This window comes from Capricornis sumatraensis, chromosome 8 (genome assembly GCF_032405125.1).
Source record: "Capricornis sumatraensis isolate serow.1 chromosome 8, serow.2, whole genome shotgun sequence".
Taxonomy (NCBI): domain Eukaryota; kingdom Metazoa; phylum Chordata; class Mammalia; order Artiodactyla; family Bovidae; genus Capricornis; species Capricornis sumatraensis.
The window spans coordinates 23,675,561-23,700,270 of record NC_091076.1 but is presented as its reverse complement, the minus strand read 5'-3'; the positions used below and the strand labels follow the sequence as shown (position 1 = coordinate 23,700,270).

General features: G+C 39.3%; 2 protein-coding genes and 1 pseudogene across 2 annotated transcripts; all 3 read left to right on the top strand.

Annotated features, from left to right (window-relative positions):
- The first annotated feature begins 226 nt into the window (after window positions 1-226).
- LOC138083925 (olfactory receptor 10D1B-like) lies at window positions 227-1,162 on the top strand. The gene has a single exon (XM_068977915.1). It carries the CDS (start codon window positions 227-229, stop codon window positions 1,160-1,162), a length of 936 nt encoding a protein of 311 aa, XP_068834016.1.
- Window positions 1,163-14,064: 12,902 nt separating this feature from the next.
- On the top strand, window positions 14,065-14,832 carry LOC138083493 (putative olfactory receptor 10D4; annotated as a pseudogene).
- An 8,354-nt stretch (window positions 14,833-23,186) lies between these two features.
- Window positions 23,187-24,119, top strand: LOC138083492 (olfactory receptor 10D3). The gene has a single exon (XM_068977348.1). It carries the CDS (start codon window positions 23,187-23,189, stop codon window positions 24,117-24,119), a length of 933 nt encoding a protein of 310 aa, XP_068833449.1.
- The last annotated feature ends 591 nt before the right edge of the window (window positions 24,120-24,710 follow it).

Below are 24,710 nucleotides of genomic sequence, written 5' to 3'. Positions count from 1 at the left end.
TTGTAAAATAGCCTTTTCTTAATACATGATATTTTTAATATATGATACTTTAAGATATGATATATTTAATACATGATATTTTTAACCTGCCATTCATAGGAAGGTGGGTTGTTGCTTGTTAAAAACACAGTCAATGTGCTCATCGTCAAAAAGCTTAATAATTTGATATTGGTGTTCAGACTTCAGTGTTCCTGATCCCTTTTTAAGGTTTGACTTCATCACAGCTATGAGGAATGCCTCGGCAGTGACTGAGTTTATTCTGCTGGGCATCCCGCACACAGAGGACCTGGAGACCATGCTCTTTGTCCTGTTTCTGTCCTTCTACATCTTCACCCTAATGGGGAACCTGCTCATCCTACTGGCAATTGTCTCCTCCACTCGGCTGCACACTCCCATGTACTTCTTCCTGTGTAAACTGTCTGTGTGTGACATGTTTTTTCCCTCTGTGAGTTCCCCCAAGATGCTCTTCTACCTTGCAGGGAACAGCAGAGCCATCTCCTATGCAGGCTGCATGTCCCAACTCTTCTTCTACCACTTCCTGGGTTGCACCGAGTGTTTCCTGTACACGGTAATGGCCTATGACCGCTTTGTTGCCATATGTTACCCTCTGCGCTACACAATAATCATGAGTCACAGAGCGTGTGCCATCCTGGCCATGGGCACCTCATTTTTTGGCTGTATTCAGGCCACCTTTCTAACTACACTCACCTTCCAGTTGCCCTACTGTGGCCCCAATGAAGTGGATTATTTCTTCTGCGATATTCCGGTCATGCTGAAGCTGGCTTGTGCAGACACCTCAGCTTTGGAGATGGTGGGATTCATCAGTGTGGGCCTCATGCCCCTCAGCTGCTTCCTTCTCATCCTCACCTCCTACAGCCGCATCGTCTGCTCCATCTTGCAGATCCGCTCTGCAGACGGCCGAAAGCACGCCTTTTCCACCTGCAGCGCCCACCTCACTGCCATCCTGCTTTTCTACATGCCAGTGGTCCTCATTTACCTACAGCCAACCCCAAGCCCCTGGATGGATGCAACTGTTCAGATCCTGAATAACTTGGTCACCCCCATGCTCAACCCGCTGATCTACAGCCTCAGGAATAAGGAGGTGAAGTCATCTCTGAGGAAGGTCCTATATCAGCTGGACTTCCTTCCTGAGCAGAGGTAGAGAAATCAGTAGCTACTACTTCAACTGCACTTTGTAGTTTATGGAATATTACTATATGGTAAAGGGCAGATACTATTATGATTACATCCATTTTGCGATGTGGGGACTAAGACTGGAAGAGATAAAATGGCTTGTTAAGGACACATAGGGCTTTCAGGTGGCAGTAGTGGTAAAGAACCTGCCAGTCAATACAGGGGATATAAGAGACGGGAGTTCAATCCTTGGGTCAGGAAGATTCCCTGAAGGAGGGCACAGCAACCCACTCAAGTATACTTGCCTGGAGAATCCCATGGACAGAGGAGTCTGGTGGGTTACAGTCCATGGGGTCATAAACAGTTGGACAAACTGAAGTGACTTAGCACACATGCACGTATGCAAGGACACATAAGGAGTGAATGGCAGAAGGAAGACTTGAGGGCTGGCTTTCTGACGCTGGGATGTGTGAGTTATCATGCTGCTGATAAGGGAAGGAGGGAGATCACCTTTTGCTTCTTCAGCTTCTCAAGATCTGTTTCCTTCATCCTCTTGCAGCCCCTCCTCCTCTTCTTTCCCCCTTTGCCCTGGTGCTTCTTCATCTTGGCTGCAGTGTTTGATTCCTCCAGTGTCTTCATTGAATAAGCCCTCATTTTATTGGTCTAGGAGTTGTTGAAAAAAAAAAGAGAGACACATGCATACACAAACGCTTCTAAGCCTCTCTGAGTCTACATGATCTCTTCCCATTCCTCAGTTTCCTGGTTGTAACAGCTCAGAGGGTCAACCTAGCACAATTTGTAATAATAAAAGATGGAATCCAATTCCTTTTCATTTTCACTCGTTCAGATATCATTTGACAGATAACTTTGCTAGGAGTGGGCAAGGCAAAGATAAAGAAGACACAGATGATCTTACCTGAATGATGTCATAGCCTGCTGGAGAAAACAGACATACAATAGTTAAATTACAACTGTAGACAGAACAAGATAAACTGAAGCTACCACCAGGAATGGAGAGACCAAGTAAATGTGATAAATGTGACAAATTTGATAAATGTGATAAATAGAGCATTTATCATGTACTAAGCACTATACTAGTTTATTTGCATTCTTATATCATTTTATTCTCATAATGATCCTATCCGCCTGCAATGCAGGAGACCCTGGTTCAGTTCCTGGGTCGGGAAGATCCCCTGGAAAAGGGATAGTCTACCCACTCCAGTATTCTTGGGCTTCCCTAGTGGCTCAGTTGGTAAAGAATCCACTTATAATGTGAGAGACCGGCTTTGATCCCTGGGTTGGGAAGATCCCCTGGAGAAGGTAAAAGCTACCCACTCCAGTACTCTGGCCTAGAGAATTCCATGGACTCTATAGTCCATGGGGTCGCAAAAAGTCAGACAAGACTGAGCAACTTTCACTCACTCAATGACCCTATGAGCTAAATACTTGTTGTTACTGTATTTTTGTATTTTACAGTTTAGAAACATGAGGTTGAGCCTGGGAAACTTGTTGAAAGCCATACATGTCATGTGTACCTTGGCTGCCATCCAGCCCTATGTTTGTCTTACTCTATTATAGACTGAATTGTGTTTTCCCCCCAGATTCACATGTTGGAGTCTTAACTGTCCCCCGCCAGACCCCATACCTTAGAATGTGGCTGTAATTTGGAGATAGGACTTTTAAAGCAGTAATTAAATTAAAATGAGGCTCTTAGGGTGGACCCCAATTCAACATGACTGATGTCCTTATAAGAACGGTAATCTGCAGACACAAAGAGACACCAGGGATACAGTCGGAAGAATGCCGGCATGAGGATGAGCAAGAGGGTGGCCGTCGGCAAGTCATCAAGGACAGAGCCTGAAATGGGTCCCTTGTCCTCCCAGAGGAAACCAACCCTTCTGTCTGCTTGATCATAGACTCCTAGACTCCAGAACTGTGAGAAAATAAATGTCTGTTGTTCATGCCACCCAATTTGTGGTTCAGTGTTTTGTCCCCATAGTCCTAGAAAGCTGAGACTTCCAAGCCCAGATCTGTTCTAATGCCTCCCATAGCCAACATATGATTTGTGCTGCTAACAGCATGCACTCTCTATGTTCATTCCTATCAACATCACTGTTTGAGACTCAGAAACGGTCTTTGTTTCCCAAAGGAGGTAATGGAAAGTTCCAGAAAAGAAACACATTTAAAAAACTTTTCTTACCACTTACGCCAAGCTGTAAGGTTTCTCTAAGGGAATCATTATGAAGATAATTCTCTAGTTAATTAATCTCAAAGGTACTCACTCTTATGAGATGCTTCTCCTGCTCATTATGACTTTGGCTTTTATTTTTGCCCTCTAATTTCTAGCTCTCACTTCAGAGCTGCATATCAGGGCCAAGTGGATTAAGACTGGGAATTGATACTGGAAGTACAAGAAGGCTTGTTAGTTTTATGGTCTGGGTTTTCCCTGCAATCAGTATTCCAGGGAAGAACTAACTGTGAGTGTAACATGCATGTGTATATGCGTGCACACACACACACACACACACACACCATACAGCCTACTTTCCACACACACACTCAAGCAAAATTTCATTCACCTCAGTTTTTCTAGCATTTCTAAGGCGAGACTGATTTCTTCCTAAATCATTGCATTAAAAGAGAGAGATTCTATGATATTAACTTTTAATGAGAGTTAGTGATAAAAATGTCACTTGCCAGTTATGATGCAATTAAATGGTCTAGACAAAGCAATTAAAATAATTCAGAGTTCAAATGGCTACATATTCTGAGCATGGAATCTTATCTCAAAGAAGCATCATTGGAATCTTTCAATCACATTCCAGGCTCAGAGCTGGCTTTGCCCAGCGCCTAATAAAAAGCAGAATTAAAGCAAGGCAGTTAGACCAAACAGCAGGGCCAGGGTGAGCAATCTGACACTCAGAATGAATTTTAAGATGGAATGCAGAAGGTTCAGTTTATCAGCCCTGACAGTTCTCATGGCTTAAATTAATCCGATACTTGCTAATTCTTTCCATCAGTAGGTACTGTGAAAATTTGTATCTCATGTTATTGCCTGCAGTTTTGATACCCAAAATTTAGAAGTATTTTACATTCTTAGTTATTTTGAGAGAGGTAAGGAATATTTAATTTCCTTAAATACACACACACACAAAACTTATGCACACACACACATGATATAATCAGTGGAACTGATAATAATTCTGATAATAATCAAACAGAATGAAATTCATTATTTTTAAAGTGAATATAAAAGTCCTTTAGGGACACCAATAAACAAACCATTTCTATGAAAACAAAGAGCTACATTCTTAAGTCCTGTAAGACATAGGAAGATAGAAATTTATGAGACTTAAAGATCATATAAAACAATGGTTTCATCTTATATATAATGAGGCAACTGAATCCAGAGAGCCCAAACAAGATACATAAAATAACATGGAACAAGTGAGAAAAAAGTTAGGGACTCTGTTCTCCAATGCCGCTTCACTTAAAAGAATGGATTGGTAGTTAATTTAGGATCTAAATCTTATACTGAGTTTGTCTGTTTAGAATAAGTTTTAAAAATTTATTTATTTATTTTAATTGGAGGATAATTACTTTACAATATTGTGATGGTTTTTGCCATAGAGTGACATGAATCAGCCATAGGCATACATGTGTCCCCTTCCTCCTGAATCCTCCTCCATAGCTTTTATAGTTATCTTTATATTTGTCTTCTCCACCTCATAGCTGGTGAATTCTTTGAGAATAGGTACTGTATGTCTCATATATCTTGTACCACTAAGCCCATCTTTGTGTCCCATGCAGTGGTTCAGCACAGGGTCTGAGCACACCTGAAAGCCTATCACTATTTTTTAATATCGAATTGGATATACTTTAGTAAGTGATGCCTTTACATAGCCTGGTCCTCAACTCTCTGGCCAGTTTATTATTTCTAGAGCTAAGTCTATCTATTGGGAAGCAAATGATGAGCAGAACTAAAGAGAGAAATTTAGACTAGGGTCCACATGAAAAGATAGTCTAAATGCAACATAGTTAGACCTTATTTTTAGATCATGATTATCAAATAGAACTTTTGAGGCAGAAGGGACCTCAGAGATCCCTCATATAAATACCTCTCCTAGAAGAGAGGAAAGAGGTCTGTGTATCTTACTGAGTGCTCAGAAATGAGGGCACTAAACTGGGATTTCTGTTCTCCAAGGGATCTGAAGTCTAAGTTGATTTCCTCTTATTTTAATTAACTGATGTATTAATTTAGCAAACATTCATTGAGTCACTGTTAAGTCACTTAACTAGATGCTACAGAGAAAGAAAAGCTGATTTGGGCAGAGGTCTTTATGTAATTAATTATGAAACAAATTAAGTATTATCTGTCAAAAAATGTAATTAAAATATGAAGTGGGTTCAAATGAGAGATGTTTATTTGGTCTGGGAATACCAGGGTGAGCCTAAAAGAGAAGATCACATATGAAATGTGTATTGCTGGCTGGGGTAGGATTTATAAATTTGAGAATGGGGATGGCCATAAGAGGAAAACCTAGGAGTGGTTAAGGCATAGAAATGTCAAGAGATATAGAAAAGTCAGTTTTTTTTTCCTTTTTAGCCAAAAAAAATCAGTAATATATAATCCTTAATATTATGTTATAGGTTTATAATATAGCAGCTATTATTATATATAATATAGTATGTACATACAATGTATACTATACATATATGTATAATTCATTTGTGTATATATATATATATATGCGGCTTCCCTGGTGGCTCAGACAGTAAAGCGTCTGCCTGCAATGTGGGAGACCAGGATTCGATTCCTGGGTCGGGAAGATCCCCTGGAGAAGGAAATGGCAATCCACTCCAGCACTCTTGCCTGGAAAATCCCATGGACAGAGGAGCCTGATAGGCTACAGTCCATGGGGTCGCAAACAGTCGGACACGACTGAGCGACTTCACTTTCACTTCACTTTCATATAGTAATATGTTCTATTTTTATTGGATACTGTTAATATAGTATTTTATAGTATTTTAAATGTTTGTAGCATGGTATTATTTATATTCACTTGGCAAAAGCCATGCTAAAAGCATTGGCTATATGGTCAGGAAAAAGAGAAACAGCAGGCTTGAAATTAATTGTTAGGCTATCCATGCTCTCCTGCTCTGCACTTGGTTTCCATGGAAACCTTCCAGAGGATCCTGTAAGTCAGTGACTGACCAAAGCTGGTTTGCTGAGCCCTTTGAAATGAGATGTAAGCTTGAAGGTCAGAGAAAATGTTGCAAGTAAAATTGCACTGGCTGAATAATTTTCAAAGTCCATTGAACATAATTAGGCCTATTATCTTCCACCCGTAATTCTGTTCCTAGCCATCATATTATCAGGTCCCCGACCACATCCAGTTACAAGTATATAACTTACATCACTATGTATCTCTTGGAGAGTCACAATTTAAGGTCATTTCAAACATGTAAGTGGGTTTCTTAGGTGGCTCAGTGGTAAAGAACCCACCTGTCAATGGAGGAGACCCAAGAGACACACGTTCGATCCTTGGCTCAGGAAGATCCTCTGGAGGAGGAAAGGGCAACCCACTCCAGTATTATTACCTGGGAAATGCCATGAATGGAGTAGCCTGGGAGGCTACAGTCCATCGGGTTGCAGAGTCAGACACAACTGAGCACTCATGCAGACATACAAAGAAGATAGATAGTGGGCAACTGTTGTTCCTACAGGACAAACCCAGATGCACAAAATGCAGCTCCTGTTATTTTTTCATACCTTGCTTATTTTTATCTTGCACCTCCATTTCTGCCAAATGGTTGGTAGGAAAAGTATCCCAGTTACACTGAAGTCCATGAGATTCAAGTTACACTTATTATATTCAAGTTACAAAACTGTTACATTCAAGTTACAAACTTAGTCAGTTTTGAACTTTCTACCCTCACCCTTCATTTCCCCAGGGTTGATTCTGAGCTCTGCAACTACAAGCTTACAGCATTGGTAAAGAGTGATGTCCATTTTTCCACTTTGATACACCTTCCTGCGGCCTCCTTTGATATGTACTGTGACCTGTGATGGTGTTTGGTCAACTCTTTCTGCCCCAACATCTGCTGGAAGTAACTCATTCCTACCATGGTCACCCAACAACATTGTTATCTAACATTGACCTCCAACATCATCATCTGGTGGAGACTCCCCTCATCATAAACTGGAGACTCCTTTAGAGTTCCCCTAAAATCTAATTGCTATAATCCCTTTAAAATTTAATTAATTAGCTGGTAAAAATAATATATTGATAAGTTAAAAGCTCATTTTTAAAAGAAGTAAGATTACAGCAAGGGTAAGAAGGATAATTCAAAGGATGATTAAATATACCTTGAATAGTTTAGGATGGAAAGGTACACACTGCTAAATTTAAAATAATAACTAACACAGACCTGCCATATAGCATGGGGAACTCTGCTCAATGCTATGTGGCAGCCTGGATGGAAGAGGGGCTTGAGGGAGAATGGATACATGTTTATGTACGGCTGAGTCCCTTCGTAGTTCTCCTGAAAATAGCACAACATTGTTAATAGGCTATACAGCAATATAAAATAAAAAGTTAAGAAAAAATATAAAAATGAAATCAAGTTGACAAATGAAGCATAAAACTCACAAATATAAATATATTTCTTTGATTAAATTCAGTATCAATTATTTGATTTTACATAAAACAACATAATCATTTAGATCAAATCAGTGCATTTAGGATTTTATAGGTTTTATAGTATTTTTTTGCATTTATTTTGCTTATTTCTATATAAAGATTGAAAGCAACCATTCATATCTAGTTTCAAATTAGAGATAACAATACTTAAGAAAATGTACAGTCAACAAGAACATTTTTTCTGTTTGTATATAATTCAAGTTGAAGTACCAACAATCTAGATTCAGCATTTCACCTCTGGGCATATACACAAGAGATTTGGAAATATATAGTCAAACAGAAACTTATATATAAATTTTCATAAGAGCACTATTAACAGTAATCTAAAGTAGGAACAACACAGTTCAGTTCAGTTTCAGTTCAGTTGCTTAGTCGTGTCCAACTCTTTGCAACCACATGGACAGAAGCACGCCAGGCTTCCCTGTCCAACACCAACTCCCGGACCTTACACAAACTCATGTCCATCGAGTCAGTGATGTCATCCAACCATCTTATCCTCTGTTGTTCCCTTCTCCCACCTTCAATCTTTCCCAGGGTCTTTTCCAATGAGTCAGTTCTTTGCATCAGGTGGCCAAATTATTGGAGCTTCAGTTTCAACATCAGTCTTTCCAATGAATATTCAGGATTGATTTCCTTTAGGATTGACTTGTTGGATCTCCTTGCAGTCCAAGGGACTCTCAAGAGTCTTCTCCAACACCAAGTTCAAAAGTATCAATGCTTCAGCACTCAGCTTTCTTGATAATCCAACTCTCACATCCATACACAACTACTGGGAAAACCATAGCTTTGACTAGATGGACTTTTGTTGGCAAAGTAATGTCTCTGCTTTTTAATATGCTGTCTAGGTTGGTCATAACTTTTCTTCCAATGAGCAAGTGGTTTTTAATTTCATGGGTGCAGTCACCATCAGCAGCGATTTTGGAGCCCCCCCAAAATAAGGTCTCTCACTGTTTCCATTGTTTCCCCATCTATTTGCCCAGACCAGATGCCATGATCTTAGTTTTCTTAAAGTTGAGTTTTAAGCCATTTTTTTTCACATTTCTCCTTCACTTTCATCAAGAGCCTCTTTAGTTCTTCTTTGCTTTCTGCCATAAAGGTGCCATAAGGGTGGTGTCATTTGCATATCTGAGGTTATCTGCATTCCTGAGGCAGTAACCTTAATAACCTCAGAAACAACCCATATACCCATAAAGGTAATGAATGAGTAAAAAATGTACAATATCTACACTGTGCACAATTATTTGGCTATAAAAGGAATGAAGTGCTGGTAGATGCTATGAAGTAGAAGAACCTTGAAAACATTATGCCAAATGAAAGAAGGCAGATGCAAAAGGCTACATGGTGTATGATTGTATTTACATGAACTGTGCACAAAAGACAAGTCCATAACAACAGAAAAGCACATTATTGTGTCCTAGAGTGAGGGATGGGAAGAAGTAATGCCTGCAAGTAGGCACGAGGGATCTTTCTAAAGTGATAGAAATGTTCTAAAATTGGATTGTGGTATTGGTGGCAAAACTGTGAAATCACTAAACTGTATACTTTAAAATGATGGGTCTTATGATGTGTGAATTATATCTCAAGAAATTTGTTATTAAAAGTCAATAGTCTAGGTTCTTTTAACACATTATTCCAGCCACTTTAAATCATACTAATTAACTGAAAGTAATTAAAATAGTGCTACTTCTTAATATTTACAGAAAGATTTACAATTCAAAACCAAATTTGCACATACATTATCTCATGTGAAATTCATAAAACTATAATGTGAAAGGTATTATCATCTCGGGTTTACAGATAAAGAATTTGGTGATCATCAGACAATTTGAGTAACTTGTTCATTCTCACACACCAGTCATTGTGTGGTCAGGATTTAAACCCAGATGTTATGATTAAAAATCTTACACTTTAAGTACCATGCAGCAATCATGAGCCCTATAATTGTTCTGAGGAAGAACCAACCATTGAGACATTAAATGTCAGGAATGAAAACATTAATGTAGCATCAGGTCTTTACTTTTCATAGATAATAAGTTGAATGTTTTCTAGCGTACCTGGTAGCTCTTCCAGAATGGTCCTTGGCAAAAGTTCCATCATCTTCAATACAGAGACCAACTGGCTACGTCAAAAAACAAAAAAGTGTTAGAGTCCTTAAACTAATTAGTGAGAAAATGATGTTATCTGTAAGCCTTAGGGACTTAAAACAGATTTCATGGAATCTGGTCCCTTGATGCCAGTTCTATTTAAGCCTCTGATACCCACTCTTGAAGGAGGCTTTAGAGCCTAGAGAAAGGATCAATGACTCAATGAGCTCTAGATTGGGAATCTATTTGCACAAACCCTGACCAGCTTAAGGACAGAAACATAGCAACACCTCAAACCTAAAGACCCCAGGATCAAGCCAGTTTGTAGTCCTTTCTTGACAAGGTGAACATAAAAGCATCCATAAGAGGCACCAGGAGAACAGAGAAGTGTAAAACTGTACTGACTTGGACCACAACACTGTTTTTATGACAGTATAAGCCTACATGTTTATTATAACATATAGTTTCCTTTCTTTTTCCCTGTATCTTTTCCTATCACTTTCTCACTCCTCTCTGCCCTTTCTGCTATGTAACTTCCTTGTTTTTTCCCCATTTGCTTTAAGTAGACGCTAAGACATTTTCACTCTTTTGTCATGGAATATAAACACAAATATATTTGTTTCACCTTAGTTCTTAAACTACGTGTCATTTTCCTAGTTTAGTCTAAGTAGTGATTCCTCATCATTTTGATGGCTGTGACCCCTTTTAAGAACCCAAGAATACTTATGGACATTTTCCCAGAAAAAATATGTGTCTGTGTGTGTATGTCTGCGTGTATCTCCCTCCCCATCCGCCCTACATGACATGCTGAATATGATGTCAAAGAATTAAACAGAACTGATTCAGATCAACCACAACATACCCTGGATCTAAATTCTAATCCTGAATCTAAGACATTGGGCATTTTTGTCCTCTGTTGACCTTTATTTTTTCCAAATACAATTCGAGACACAAACTGAGTTCGTCTTTTTGTCTCCTTCCATATTTAGCCATGTAGGATTTACTCTGCGTTAGTTATGATATATGTCTGCTCTCTGGCTCTCCTTTGTATGATGATAATAAAGATATGTTTACAGTTAAGGAATTGTGCCATAGAATCTTTCATTAGAACATTAAGATTTGGGCTCCTGGATTGTTAAATTGTTCCCTGGCCTAACTGTTCTCATGAATTTTAAGAGAAGAAATTAAAAATAACCACTTTAATATATTTACAGTGTTCTTGTCCCTGGAGAGTCATTCAAATGATTAACATTGCTTGGTATGTCATTTCCTGGTATTCACTTCAGTGCTATTATACACAGAGTAAACATTCAGCCTGATAGTCCTTTTTCTATCCATTTTATTGTCTGACTCACTTTACAGCCTTACAATGGTATGAGGCTTCTTTTTCACCAACACGAAACCTGGACTGAGACTTTTAAAAACTCAGAAATAATTATAGATCAACTCTAATCAGGTGACTCATGCTTAGCAAACAGCTCACCAGATCTCTGTTTTGGTGGGGAGAGAGAGTGTTAGAAATTACTATCTGGTAATCATACATAATGTGGCAATTTATTTAATCTTCTATTATGCAGTTTACTCTTCTGAGACTTTCATTTTCAATTGTAAGTAATGTGGCAAATTATTATTCCATTTACTCTTCTGTAAGTGGGGAATAGTAATACAACTACTACAGATGGTTGTTAAGAGGATTAAATATGTTAATGTATATAAAGGGCTGATTATTAGGTATTATTTATTTAATTTACTGATTTTCAACAGTGCATTGGAACCAGATAATAATGTGAGGAGTGGTGAGGGGAAGAAATGAGGACAGGACCCCTAATTCCCTAGACTTCTCAAATGCTCCCAGTTCCTCTCTGTGTTCCCCATTTTGTACTCATCTATATTTTCATAAATGCGAGGAGCAATCTTCCATTTTTTGGTTACATCTTTAGCCCTGAACTTCTCTTTGGTTTCAGAGTCATGCATTCTCCACATTGGACATCATCAATTGCTTGGTCCATACGTTCCTCAAAGTCAATAGATACAGGAACAATTCTATTATTTACCTTAAAAATAGATTTTCATTCTATAATTCACTTAGTTCCATATTTCACTGACTAGCACTACCATCCACCACGTTGAATTAAGAGAATAATGTAGCATTATAGGAATGAGCTTTTTTTCAGTGTCTAAACTTTTGCTCATTTTGTTTTATTGCGTGTTATAATTTCTCTTCTCTGATATGAAAACTTTCCCCTTTCTCCTCTTGGATCAATAGAATCAATAGAATGTATTCTTTTTATTCAAAACTTCAATGAAAATAAAATCAAAACGTTATCTAAAAAAGGCATGGTCTAAACTTTTATGATTTATTTTATCATAAAAATTTTATATATCTTATTATTCCCTGAGGCAATGAAGAAAAAAAGCTGAAGGATGTGGGTATGATGGATTCCTCAAAGTTAATAACCTGTTTTTCTGATTCATTTCTGACTCATCACACATGTTAGTCTTGATTTTACACTTAAAAGTTGCTTTCCCTTTGCATATTTAAAAAAAATTGTTTAGGATGTTAAATTAAGTTCATCTGATTTCATATGGTTACTTCAGGAGCAGAAAATATCCTATTTCAGATAGTTCATGAAATTTGTTATTTCTGAATCTCTTTTAGAGAATACAAAAAAACCTCTCCAGAATGTTATGAAATATTTTTTATTTTCCGTGATTTACTTTATCCATAGTTTTTGAAATTTTTTTGTATGTACATTTGTGCAATGCTAATTGAATCCTCAAATTTAGTTAAATTGAAAGAATTATAAAAGCTAATCCATATCTCTTCCCTACTTAGATCAGAAATAGGATACATAATATACCCAAATATTTTAGTAAAGAAGAACTTTTTGCCAATTTAGGCAGTTTGTTTTACCAATATCTTCCATATGGATGTAGATGAAAATGTGGACACTACAACACCTCATGATTAAAGAAAGGGCATGCTGGAAAGAATGCAGTGCATTGCGTATTTTTGATGACAGTCCAAATACACAAAGATGCTTTGATAGGCTTGGGTGATGGGTGAATACTAAAACTATGAAACTGGACACCTATAAACTATATATGTAGGAACCTGGGTTTTCATAAAAACAGACTTAAAAAATGGTTTCAGCACTAACTAACAGAAACCAGTGTGAAAAAGTCTTTTTAGCTTCACATATGAATAATTCAATTTCAGATCACAGTGTTCTCAAAGTCACTTTGAAAGTTCATGAAATGTAAAAGTGCACTGACAGAAATAGAATAAGGAATGCAGGGTAACAGCTCTCATTGTATAACTGTCTGGAATGTTTAACAATAATAGACAGGAAGAGTATAGTGAAACAAAAATTGCAAAGGAGGGACTCAGTGACAACTTGGCAAGGGTGTTTATGGAGAAATCCAAATTAAAAAAAATGAATGACCGAGCCACATTGTCTTGTCCTCTCAGTTTAGAAAATACAATAATATTTTCTCTTATCTGCATTTCCATAATTATTTTTCTCCTTTTCCAATTAGAGTATAATGGATTTGGAATCCTTGGAGTCTAATTCTGGATCTTCCATGAGTTATATATGAGAAATTCAACAAGTTACTTAATCTCTCTGAATCATAATTTCATCATCTATGAAATAGAAATATTATTCCTATCATATATACAGGACTCTGTTACTGTTTAGTCACTCAGTCATGTTCCATTCTTTGTGACCCTATGGACTGTAGCCCACCAGGCTCCTCTGCCAGTGGGATTTCCCAGGCAAGAATACTGGAGTGGGTTGCCACTTCCTTCTCCAGGAGATCTTCCCTTATGAGACTCTATAAAGGCTTAACTCGAAAATGGTCATAAAAATTCTCTGTAAACTGTAAACATGCCTCATTTACCCTTTTCTTTTCTCTACTCTATTTTGTTTTCCTTCCCTTTCTCTTTCTTTTCCTTCATCAGTTTCCAAGGCTTCTACTCTCTTTGTCACTTGCTCCTCTGTAGCTGATAATAAAACAATGTCTGTCCATATACCAGCCTGCCTTCAGTCCTCACCCCAGAGAGGGCACCTTCTTCTGGGGTATTTGCTATTCTTGATGTCTCAATCACAATAAGCATTATCCTTCCATGAATAGAACCTATGATCCTCTTCCTTTTTATGACTCTGTTGGTAGCAAGCTGCGGATTTTGGTGCTGTGGGTCATTAACTTACTATCACTTCCCCTCTTTCCAGGACAAAAATCTAACTTTTACGGAGATAAGGAATCACACGTTGGTTAAAGAATTCATCCTGTTGGGCATCCCTCGAACCCAGGGGCAGGAAGTTGTGCTCTTTGTGGTGTTCTTAATCTTCTATGTCTGCACTTTGCTAGGAAATCTGCTTAACCCGTTAGCTGTGGTGTCTGATTCCCGCCTCCACACTCCTATGTATTTCTTTCTTTGTAACCTCTCTGTTCTGGACATTGGTTTCTCTTCTGTGAGCACCCCAAAGATGTTGGCCAACCTGCTGGTGAAGAGCTGGGTCGTCTCCCTGGGTGGCTGCATGTCCCAGGTCTTCTTTTACCACTGCCTAGGCTGCACGGAGTCTCTGCTCTACACGGTGATGGCGTATGACTGATTTGCTGTGATCTGCAACCCGCTGCGTTATGCCATCATCATGAATCATCGGGCGTGTGCCCTGCTGGTGGCTGGCGCCTGGGCTATTAGCTCTTTCCACGCCACAAGTCTCACTACACTGACCTTCCAATTACCATACCGTGGGTCTAACGAGGTAGGTTATTTCTTCTGCGACATCTTTCCTGTTGTCAAATTGGCCTGTAGTAACACACTCATCATTGAGATGGTAAGCTTCACCAACATTGGCCCAGGTTCTGTTTCCTCTTCATGCGCATCGTCACTGCAGTGGTAAAGACGCACGCGGCTGAGGGGTGGCACAAAGCATCGTCTACCTGTGTCTCCCACCTCTCTGTGGTCACTCTGTTCTTCGGGCCCTGTGCTCTTGTCTATACCCAGCCGTCTTTGAGTAAGGTGCTGGTCACTCCAGTGCAGACCTTTGCAAGCGTAATCTCCCCCATGCTGAACCCCACAATCTACACTTAGAGAAACAAAGATGTCAAGGGAGCCCTGAAGAAACTGGTTGAGGGGTGGATTGTTTCAGAAGGAGGTCATTAGTCACTTGTGGGTAAAGATGATTTTTTTCCCCTCCTTATTTGTATATAAATTAATTTTCAAAATGTATCTAGGACAGTTGTAAAGGTCTTTTTGCAGCAAAGAAAGTGGGAAGCAACTCTAGCTGATCCAAACTGGTGGCATTTTCCCCATCTCAGAGACCAGGCATCAGCAAATATTTTTTCTAAAGGTCCAAGTAGTATGTATTTTAGGCTTTGGGAACCAGAGGGTCTCTGTCACAAATACAAAATTCTGCTATGGTAGCATGAAAACAGTCATAGAATGACTGAATAAACATGAATGAATGAAAAAAGATAAGGCTTAATCCAGTGAAATTCCATTTACACAAATAGGCTACAGGCAGGATATTCCCCACAAGCCATAGTTTGCTAATCTCTGTCAGAGGTTACTTGAATTTGAAATCAATTTTTTTCAAGGCTACGTTGATAGTGGTTTAAGACTGGACTTTGACGTGGGCTGAGTCCCACCAGCGCACAAGCTGAACTATTGATCAAGGATGGTCAAGGAAGGGATGGGTGTCAGGAACACAGGGAGCACACTTGGAGAGAGAAATCCACAGCATCTCAGTGAGACCTGCTATTGCTACAGGCTCATCTGAATATGACCCATGCTAAAGTTTGGCCACCTGATGCAAAGAAGAGAAACCCTGATGCTGGGAAAGATTGAGGGCAGGAGAAGAAGGGGGTGACAGGGGATAAGATGTTGGCTAGCATCACCGACTCAATGGACATGGGTTTAAGCAAACTCCAGGAGACAGTGAGGGATAGGGAAGCCTGGTGTGCTGCAGACCATGGGGTTGCAGAGAGCCCGACATGACTTAGTGACTGAACAACAACAATGCCAAAAATAATGGGCTTCCCAGGTGGCTCAGTGGTAAAGAATCTACCTGCCAAGCAGGAGATGCAGGTTCAGTCTCTGGGTCGGGAAGATCCCCTAGAGAAGGAAATGGCAACCCACTTCAGTACTCTTGCCTGGGAAATCCCATGGACAGAGGAATTTGGCAGGCTACTGTCCATAGGGCTGCACAGATTAGACACAATTTAATGATTAAACAACAGCAACAATGCCTAGAAATGTACTGATACCTTTGGTCCTGGTACTAGAAATGGTTTGCAGTCAGTTTTCGTAGGCTTGAAGGTCATAGAGGTCATTAGTAGTAGTAGTGTTAATCACTCAGTCATGTCCAACTCTGCGATCCCACAGACTGTGGCCTGCCAGGCTCCTCTGTCCATGGGATTCTCCAGGCAAGTGGGTTACCATTTCTTCTCCAAGGGATCTTCTTGACCTAAGGATTGAACCTGAGTCTCCTATATTGAAGGCAGATTCTATACTGTCTGAACCACCAAGAAAAGAACTATCCATCTGAAATCTTGGTGTCCAGTCTAGGAAGTAAGAGAATCAAAAGAATGACTCCAGAGAAGTTGTCTGCAGATGGAAAAATAATACTGAGAGGAACTTGGGACAATTGGCAGTTGTCCGGCTTTATCCTCATGTCTGTTCTTAAGTCCATTGAATTTTTTATTCCTAGAGGTTGGTTTTTTTTTTTTAATCTGCTACTTTCATCTCCTGAGAGGGACCATTGCTTTACATCTCCTAGAACATACTGTTTCAAATGAACTAATAGTGGAGAAACTTTGACAGCATTTCTAATTCTTCCTAATATCATTCTATGATGCCATATTTTATACGTACAGTTGCTTATTTTCCTGTTAACAACACTCTGTTCACTGCACCTTCTGTTTCCTCTAGTGCACATGCCATAGGTAGTGTTGAGTAAAGAATGTCATCCAACAAGTCCTAGAATATGCAATTGAAAGGTATCAATGTGTCTTGCTGTATCGAAACTCAGAGCACCCAAGGTTAATCACAGGAAGGAAAATCTTCAGTCCTTTTACAAAACGGTCTCAGATTTGTCCCTCTGTGTCTCACTTTTTCCTTGTTGGCTCTCACCCGTGGATTGATCAGAGGTACACATGTTTCAGGTTGACAATCTGAACCTGGTTTAGGCAAGACATTTTTTTCTCTGATTAAAAAAAATGATGTTATTAGAAGGATAGCAATAGAAACAAGGGATACGAAAACTGAGAACAAGTAAATGTAAAAAACAGATTGAGTTGGGAAGGCAGATATCACTCTCTCAGCAATGACTTCTTTATGAAAGCGCCTTCTCTTGGGGAAGGGGGTGTTCAGGATTGGGAACTCATGTACACCCGTGGCTGATTCATGTCAATGTATGGCAAAACCAATACAATATTGTAAAGCAAAATAAAGTAAAAATAAAAATTAAAAAAAAGAAAAGAAATAGAATAAAGAGCAGAAGAAAAAAAAAAAGATGTAAAAGTGTGCTAGCAAAGAGATATGGCCTGAAAACACAAACCTCCAGGAAATGAAGTACTAAGAGTAAGATAGGAGCTGTCACTGTTCAGCTAGAGAATGTGTATGGGGGTGGTAGAATGAATTTCCAGACAGGAATAGCAACTTTACTCCAACACAAAGAAATACAAAAGGTGGAGGAAAGAAGTCATCTATTTGTTCAATAGACGTTTATTGAGCAGTCTTATATCTAAGGCACAATCTAAATGCTATTAAACCTGAAATACTATCAAGCCTAAAATCACTAGGGGGCTATTGACAAACCAGATGCAGACATGTCAGAAAGCCAAAAGAGCAAGGTATATGAGAAACGGTTGTTGGAAATTAAACTGTTTAGACAAAGAGACATCTCAAATTTGTAATGGGATGTTGAATGAAAAAAGGGTTAGATTCTATTGGTAATGTGCAAAGAGTAAAACAAGGAACATTTGCTAGAAAACCCAAGGAGGTAGGCTTTAAATGGAGGAGATTTACTACAGAATGGTCATTCTTGGCCCAGAAACGCTGGAGTGTGTTGTAGGTTTGACAGAGGATATTCTAAATTATTCAGCAGCCTTTTCAAATTGAGAGTTTCAAATCCCACAGAAATTTCCTGGAAATGATCCTTGCACTTCATATCAGTAAGGAGAGCAGTGGTGTACTTTTTTCCAATATGTTTTTTTTTTTTTTAAATGAGCTAACAAAAGTATTTTAATGCATTTTTCCTTAAATAAAAGCTTTGAAAGCCTCTGTGTGTCGTTTGACTAGATAAGAGCAGCAATTTGAGGCTATGAGACTATATGCTCATGATTTGGTCACTGATTTGTTGATGTGTGTGCTTAGTCGCTCAGTTGCGTCCAGCTCTCTCCAACCTCATGGACTGTGGCTTGCCAGGCTTCTCTGTCCATGGAATTCTCCAAGCAAGAATACTGGAGTGGGTTGCCATTTCTTCCTCCAGGGGATCTTCCACCCAGAGATTGAACTGGAGTCTCCTGTGTCTCCTGAATTGCCTGCAGATTCTTTACTTTCTGAGACTCGGGAAAGCCTGATTTGTTGATATTGTGCAAAAATAACAATTGATTACCCACTGCGTCTTTAAATTGTTTGTCTTAACTGTTTATATGTAATTATATTCACATTTGACTAATGGTTAAAAAGAGGAGGCACGAGAGAAAATGATACTGAGATTCAAACTAATACAGAGTGTAAATATGTGTGTGTTAAGTCGCTGTGGTTTCTGACTCTCTGCAATCCTCTGGACGATAGCCGGCCAGGCTTCTCTCTCTATGGGGCTTTTCCAGGCGAGAATATTGGAGTGGGTTGCCATTTACAGAAGACAGATGGATTGACATAAACAACACATTTGGCTCACGTTGAACTTCAGAAATTGTACTCATTAAATTTTGGTCTCTGGTTTAAAATCAACTTTAAGATATGTAGCAACAGTTACAACAAAGGTTTTGTTTCTTTTCCTGAGGATACAGACTTTGCACCTGGTTTTTACAATAACTGATAAGTGTTTACAAATAAAAGACTGAATCTTTCACTTTTTAACATTATTTTTTTTTAAATTTAAAGCATGAAGTGTTAAAATTTAGGCAGTGGGTTTTAAAAACTGTCTTTGTCCATGTATATGTCCTAACACTCAATGACATTTTAGTCTGTACTTTTTGTACATGTTTGGTAAACTAGCCAAACATAACATAATAAGACATTAAAAAAAAGTAATAAATTATTTGTTGTTTTCCATAATCAATTCAAGATAAATTAATAGGGTACATTCTTTAGTGGTTAGAAATATATACATATATGTTTTATATATTATTTAAAATTTATAACATTTTTCATTTATTACATTTTTAAAAATTATTTTTCTTGTGGAATATCTTGAGTATTAAAATAGAAAATAAATTATCACATGTGAAACGAATTGCCAGTCCAGGTTCGATGCATGATGAGGGTGCTCAGGGCTGGTGCACTGGGATGACCCAGAGGGATGGGATGGGGAGGGAGGTGGGAGGGGGGTTCAGGATGGGGAACACATGTACCCGCATGGTGGATTCATGTCAATGTATGGCAAAACCAATACAATATTGTAAAGTAAAAATAAATAAATAATAATAATAAAAAGAATATAGTCAATTCATGGGTGCTTCTCAGCCGGTACAGGATATAGAATATAATCTGGAAGTGCCTTTTGTGTAATTTGGTCATCCTCATCCTCTCAGCAGTTGTTAGACAGCTGAATTTTTGTTAAGAAAATATCTTCCTTTTATTTATGGATTTGCCACTATGAGTGCATATGAACAATATACTATTTTTTTTCCTTCTGGTTTTAAAATTTGTTTAAAAAGACTAACATGTGATTGCCCTTATTCCCATCAAACTTGTTTTTGAGATTGATCAATCTTAACCCATATGGTGTTTTATTCAGTAATAATCTTTGCGGCAGTATATCTATTTTCTTAGTATTTTAAGAAGGTCAAAATTATCTTCATTCATCTTTTTGCTTTTGGTTTTCTTTATTTCATTAGTTTATGCTTTTATTTATTTATTTTAGTTCTTTGAAAATTAGTTGGCTGTCTGCCACATAAAAGATCAGTTCTCACATTTCCAACATTTGTGTTCAAGAGTCAAGTTTTTTGACTTCCTTTAAGTAAGAGAAGTTCCAGACTCAGCAAACATATTTTGTGCTTAGTTGCACATAGTAGTATAAGTTATTAATAATTATTTGCTGATCGATACATTAATAGAATTCTGGGAAAGTCATGTGGAGAATAATTCCTCATTCAGGGAAGTCAACTTTGCCAATTGAGAATTCTGCTTTTAGGAGAATCTGATATAGGAAATTATATTTCCAAACCAAAGTATCATAGAAAAGTGTATGGGCTAAAGAGAAATTGAGGTAAAGTATATGAAATTGGATATTTAAAAGCATGAGATATATGGTTGCTATTTCTTATTCTAAAAAAGTATGCCCTGAAACTGGGGAAATGGTTTCTACATATGGATGTGAGAGTTGGACTGTGAAGAAAGCTGAGCGCTGAAGGATTGATGCGTTTGAACTGTGGTGTTGGAGAAGACTCTTGAGGGTCCCTTGGACTGCAAGCAGATCCAACAAGTCCATTCTGAAGGAGGTCAACCCTGGGATTTCTTTGGAAGGAATGATGCTGAAGCTGAAGCTCCAGTACTTTGGCCACCTCATGCGAAGAGTTGACTCATTGGAAAAGACTCTGATGCTGGGGGTGATTGGAGGCAGGAGGAGAAGGGGACGACCGAGGGTGAGATGGCTGGATGGCATCACTGACTCGATGGACGTGAGTCTGAGTGAACTCCGGGAGTTGGTGATGGACAGGGAGGCCTGGCATGCTGCGATTCATGGGGTCGCAAATAGTCGGACACGACTGAGCGACTGAACTGAACTGAACTGAAGGTTGAGCTGTACCTCTTAGCTTTTCTCTAACTTCCCCAGGTCATTCACAGAAGTAGAAAGTATAGATATGTCTCTATCTTGTTCATATCACAGTAATGTCACAGGGGAGTTACCATCACTCACTTCTAATTACTCCCTTTGCTCAACAAACCCTGCAAAACAGGATTCATTCAGGAATGGGGTTCCCCAAGGGCTTCATGAGCATTTAAATTTTCACTATGAGAAAACAATGTTACTATTAGTGTTTTGCAAGAGATCTTTGCAGAAGGCAGAGGGACTTTCAGCTTTCTGTCACTTAACCTGAGTTTATTTCACTAAGAAGAAAGAGGTTTCCAGATTATGAGAGGAGATCCCTGATCCTAGTTTACGGTATGATATCAGAAGCAAACTTGGGTGACAGATCCTGGAGAGACAAATAATACAGGGATGAAACTTTCTCCTTGCTAGTCATGTAAGTGCCACCCTCATCTCTCTCTCTCTTAAGTCCTCTTTTCTTCCTCAGCTATCCAGTGGGAAGGAGTTTTGGAGTCCCTGGTTTACAAATGGTCTCAAAGTCCAGGAAATAAACAGAAACTTGTGGCTAAGAATAGAACACTGCTTGCTTGGTTTGTCATTCACCTCATGATATTGGCTCACCATCTCCAAATCTCCTTTCTTTACAACCAAGGCTTTGGTCTTGAATCAAAATAATTAAAAAATTGGACACTTAAGTGAGCCTATCCCTGGACACCTTCAGTCCAGTTCTTTGCTTCTGTGTGACTCTCTTGATAAGATATCCAGGTCTCATTTTTTTTTTTTTTTTGGAGACTACAGATTATGTGGGCTTCCCAGGTGGCTCGACAGTAAGGAATCCACCTGCAATGCAGGAGCCACAGGAGATGCAGTTTTGATTCCCAGGTCAGGAAGATCCCCTGGAAGAGGGCACAGTAACCCACTCCAGTATTCTTGTCTGAAGAATCCTACAGACAGAGGAGCCTGGCGGGCTACAGTTCATGGGGTCGCAAAGAGTCGTACAAGACTGAAGCGACTTAGCATGCACTCACATACAGATTATGTAGCTCTTGTCTTGGGTCATCTTTTACAGCACAAAGCAAAGCTTCTTCTTGGGTTCAGATGCCATATAGGTAACAGAGAATGTTCAACTATTCAGAGGATGCTGCAAAAGAGAAACAGGTGTATGATCAAGCTTCTTTACATGGTTGTTTAGGAAGACTAATATTTGATAGTGTCATGTAAGTCCTTGTACAAGACAAAACAACTGAATGATTTCCTTTCCAGTTATTCACGGAGCTGTTTCATCATCTCATTCATCAGACCTTTATTAAGAACCTACTCTGTGCTGGTCACTGTTTTCTGCACTGAGGGTATAGCAGTACATGTCAAAAAGTACTAACTCTTCTAGACTTTATATTTAAATGTGTGTGTGTGTGTGTGTGTGTGTGGTGGTGTTTCATGGAGAGACAAGATGGGTTTACATTGTTTACTAAAGAGAACTGGGAGCATTTTTAGAGCCTGGTGACATCAAAAGGAAAAACATAAACAACACAGAGGTGAAGGACAAAATCTGACAAGGTCAGTAAAGCCACAGTCCATCACAAGTGCACACAGTGGAAAAACTCATTTCAGGGAAAAAAAAAAGATTTAAATACCTAGCTCTGCCATGCATAGTAACCTCAAATTAGGCAAGTTGTTCACTCTTCCCTAATGTTCAGAAATTTCCTTTTCTATACACTTATCTCAAAGGGTTACTGGGAGGATTAAATGAACTGAGATCATGTTGAGTAACTGCTTCAAACTGTTATGAGGTTCAATCGTAGGTCTCACCAGAAAACAGATAAAATATAATTTTGTCAGCAGTAGTGGCTCACAAATATAGTGGTTCTCAAGTTTCATATCTAGAGACATTAAAGGGCCTTTATCTGGTTTTGAGGTTTCTGATACTCCTCCACTCTGAGGGAGCATATGTTTGTATGGGCATCACCCTTCCCTTTAAAAGCCTTGCTCCAACATTAAAAGTAGTGTTTTAATAAAGGATATTTGCATTTAGAATCAGTATGATAAAAATATTTGGTATAAAAACTATGACGTTTTGCTATGGCAGCTGCATTCCAGGTTAAATGCTCTGTAATTTGGCTTAGACATAGTATTTCCTTAACTTTGAATCAAAACACTGTGATGTCCCTCACATATTTCATTTCTCCAGTACATTCAGTCTGCTGACGTCAAACCAGGACATTCTTCCACATCCTCTGCTTCCGTTTCCTTCCACAGGACTGACATTCACAGGGATGAAGAACCGCTCTGAGGTGACTGAGTTCATCCTGTTGGGAATTCCGCACACGGAGGGGCTGGAGACTCTACTCTTTGTCCTGTTCTTGCCCTTCTATGCCTGCACCTTGCTGGGAAACATGTCGATCCTTGTAACTATTCTTTCTGTCAATCGCCTTCACACACCCATGTATTTTTTCCTGGGGAACCTGTCTGTGTTTGATATGAGTTTCTCCTCTGTGACTTGTCCTAAAATGCTGCTCTACCTCATGGGCCTGAGCCCTCTCATTTCCTACAAGGACTGTGTCTCCCAGCTCTTCTTCTTCCATTTCCTTGGCAGCATCGAGTGTTTCTTGTACACCGTGATGGCCTATGACCGCTTCATCGCCATCTGTCACCCTCTACGGTACGCAGTCATCATGAACCCTAGAGTCTGCGTGGCCTTGGCTGTGGGCACGTGGCTGCTAGGATGTGTCCATTCCAGCATCCTGACTTTGCTTACTTTCACGCTGCCATATTGTGGTCCCAATGAAGTGGCTCACTTCTTTTGTGATATTCCCTCACTCTTACCCTTGGCTTGTGCTGATACATCGTTGGCTCAGAGGGTGAGCTTCACTAACGTTGGCCTAGTATCTCTAGTCTGCTTTCTCCTAATCCTTGTGTCTTATACTCGGATCACCATCTCCATCTTGCAGATTCCATCAACTGAGGGCCGTCATCGGGCCTTCTCCACATGCAGTGCCCACCTCATCGCCATCCTCTGTGCCTATGGACCCATCATTACTGTCTACCTGCAGCCCACACCTAACCCAATGCTAGGAACTGTGGTGCAAATTCTGATGAATCTGGTGGGACCAATGCTGAACCCTTTAATCTATACCTTGAGGAATAAAGAAGTAAAAACAGCTCTGAACAAAGTATTGCACAGGACAAACCATGTTCCTGTGATTTAAAAAGAATGGCTGGAAGGGTTGATGATGTAGAATTCTTTCTGCCCCAATATGCAAAATTTTTCTCTGGAATTCTTACATGTAGCTTTTCAGCCCATGCTGAATGGTGCGGATGGGTATGTCAAAATATGTCATCATTTTGCCTGTTTTATTTTCTTGTATTACCTAACCCCTTCCTCATAGCTTCAGAATAGCATGTTGTTATTATTCAGTCACTAAGTCATGCCTGACTCTTTGACCCCATGGACTGTAACCCACCTGGCTCCTCTGTCCATGGGGTTCTCCAGGCAAGGAAACTGGAGTGGGTTGCCATTTCCTTCTCCAGAGGATCTTCTCAACCCAGGAATCGAACCCACTTCCCCTGCATTAGGAAGCAGATTATTTACCACTGAGCACCAGAGAAACCCTCAAAATAGTAGAGTCTTGTCATCCTGCTTTCCTTTCCTTCCTCCTCCCACTAAAAGGAAGGAAGATTGCCTTTGCCATTGCACTCTTCCTACCTTTTCTACTTTATTTCCTGCCAAACTTTTTGTGAGATAGGACAGTGAAAGATGAACTCCCCCGGTTGGTAGGTGTCCAATATGCTACTGGAGA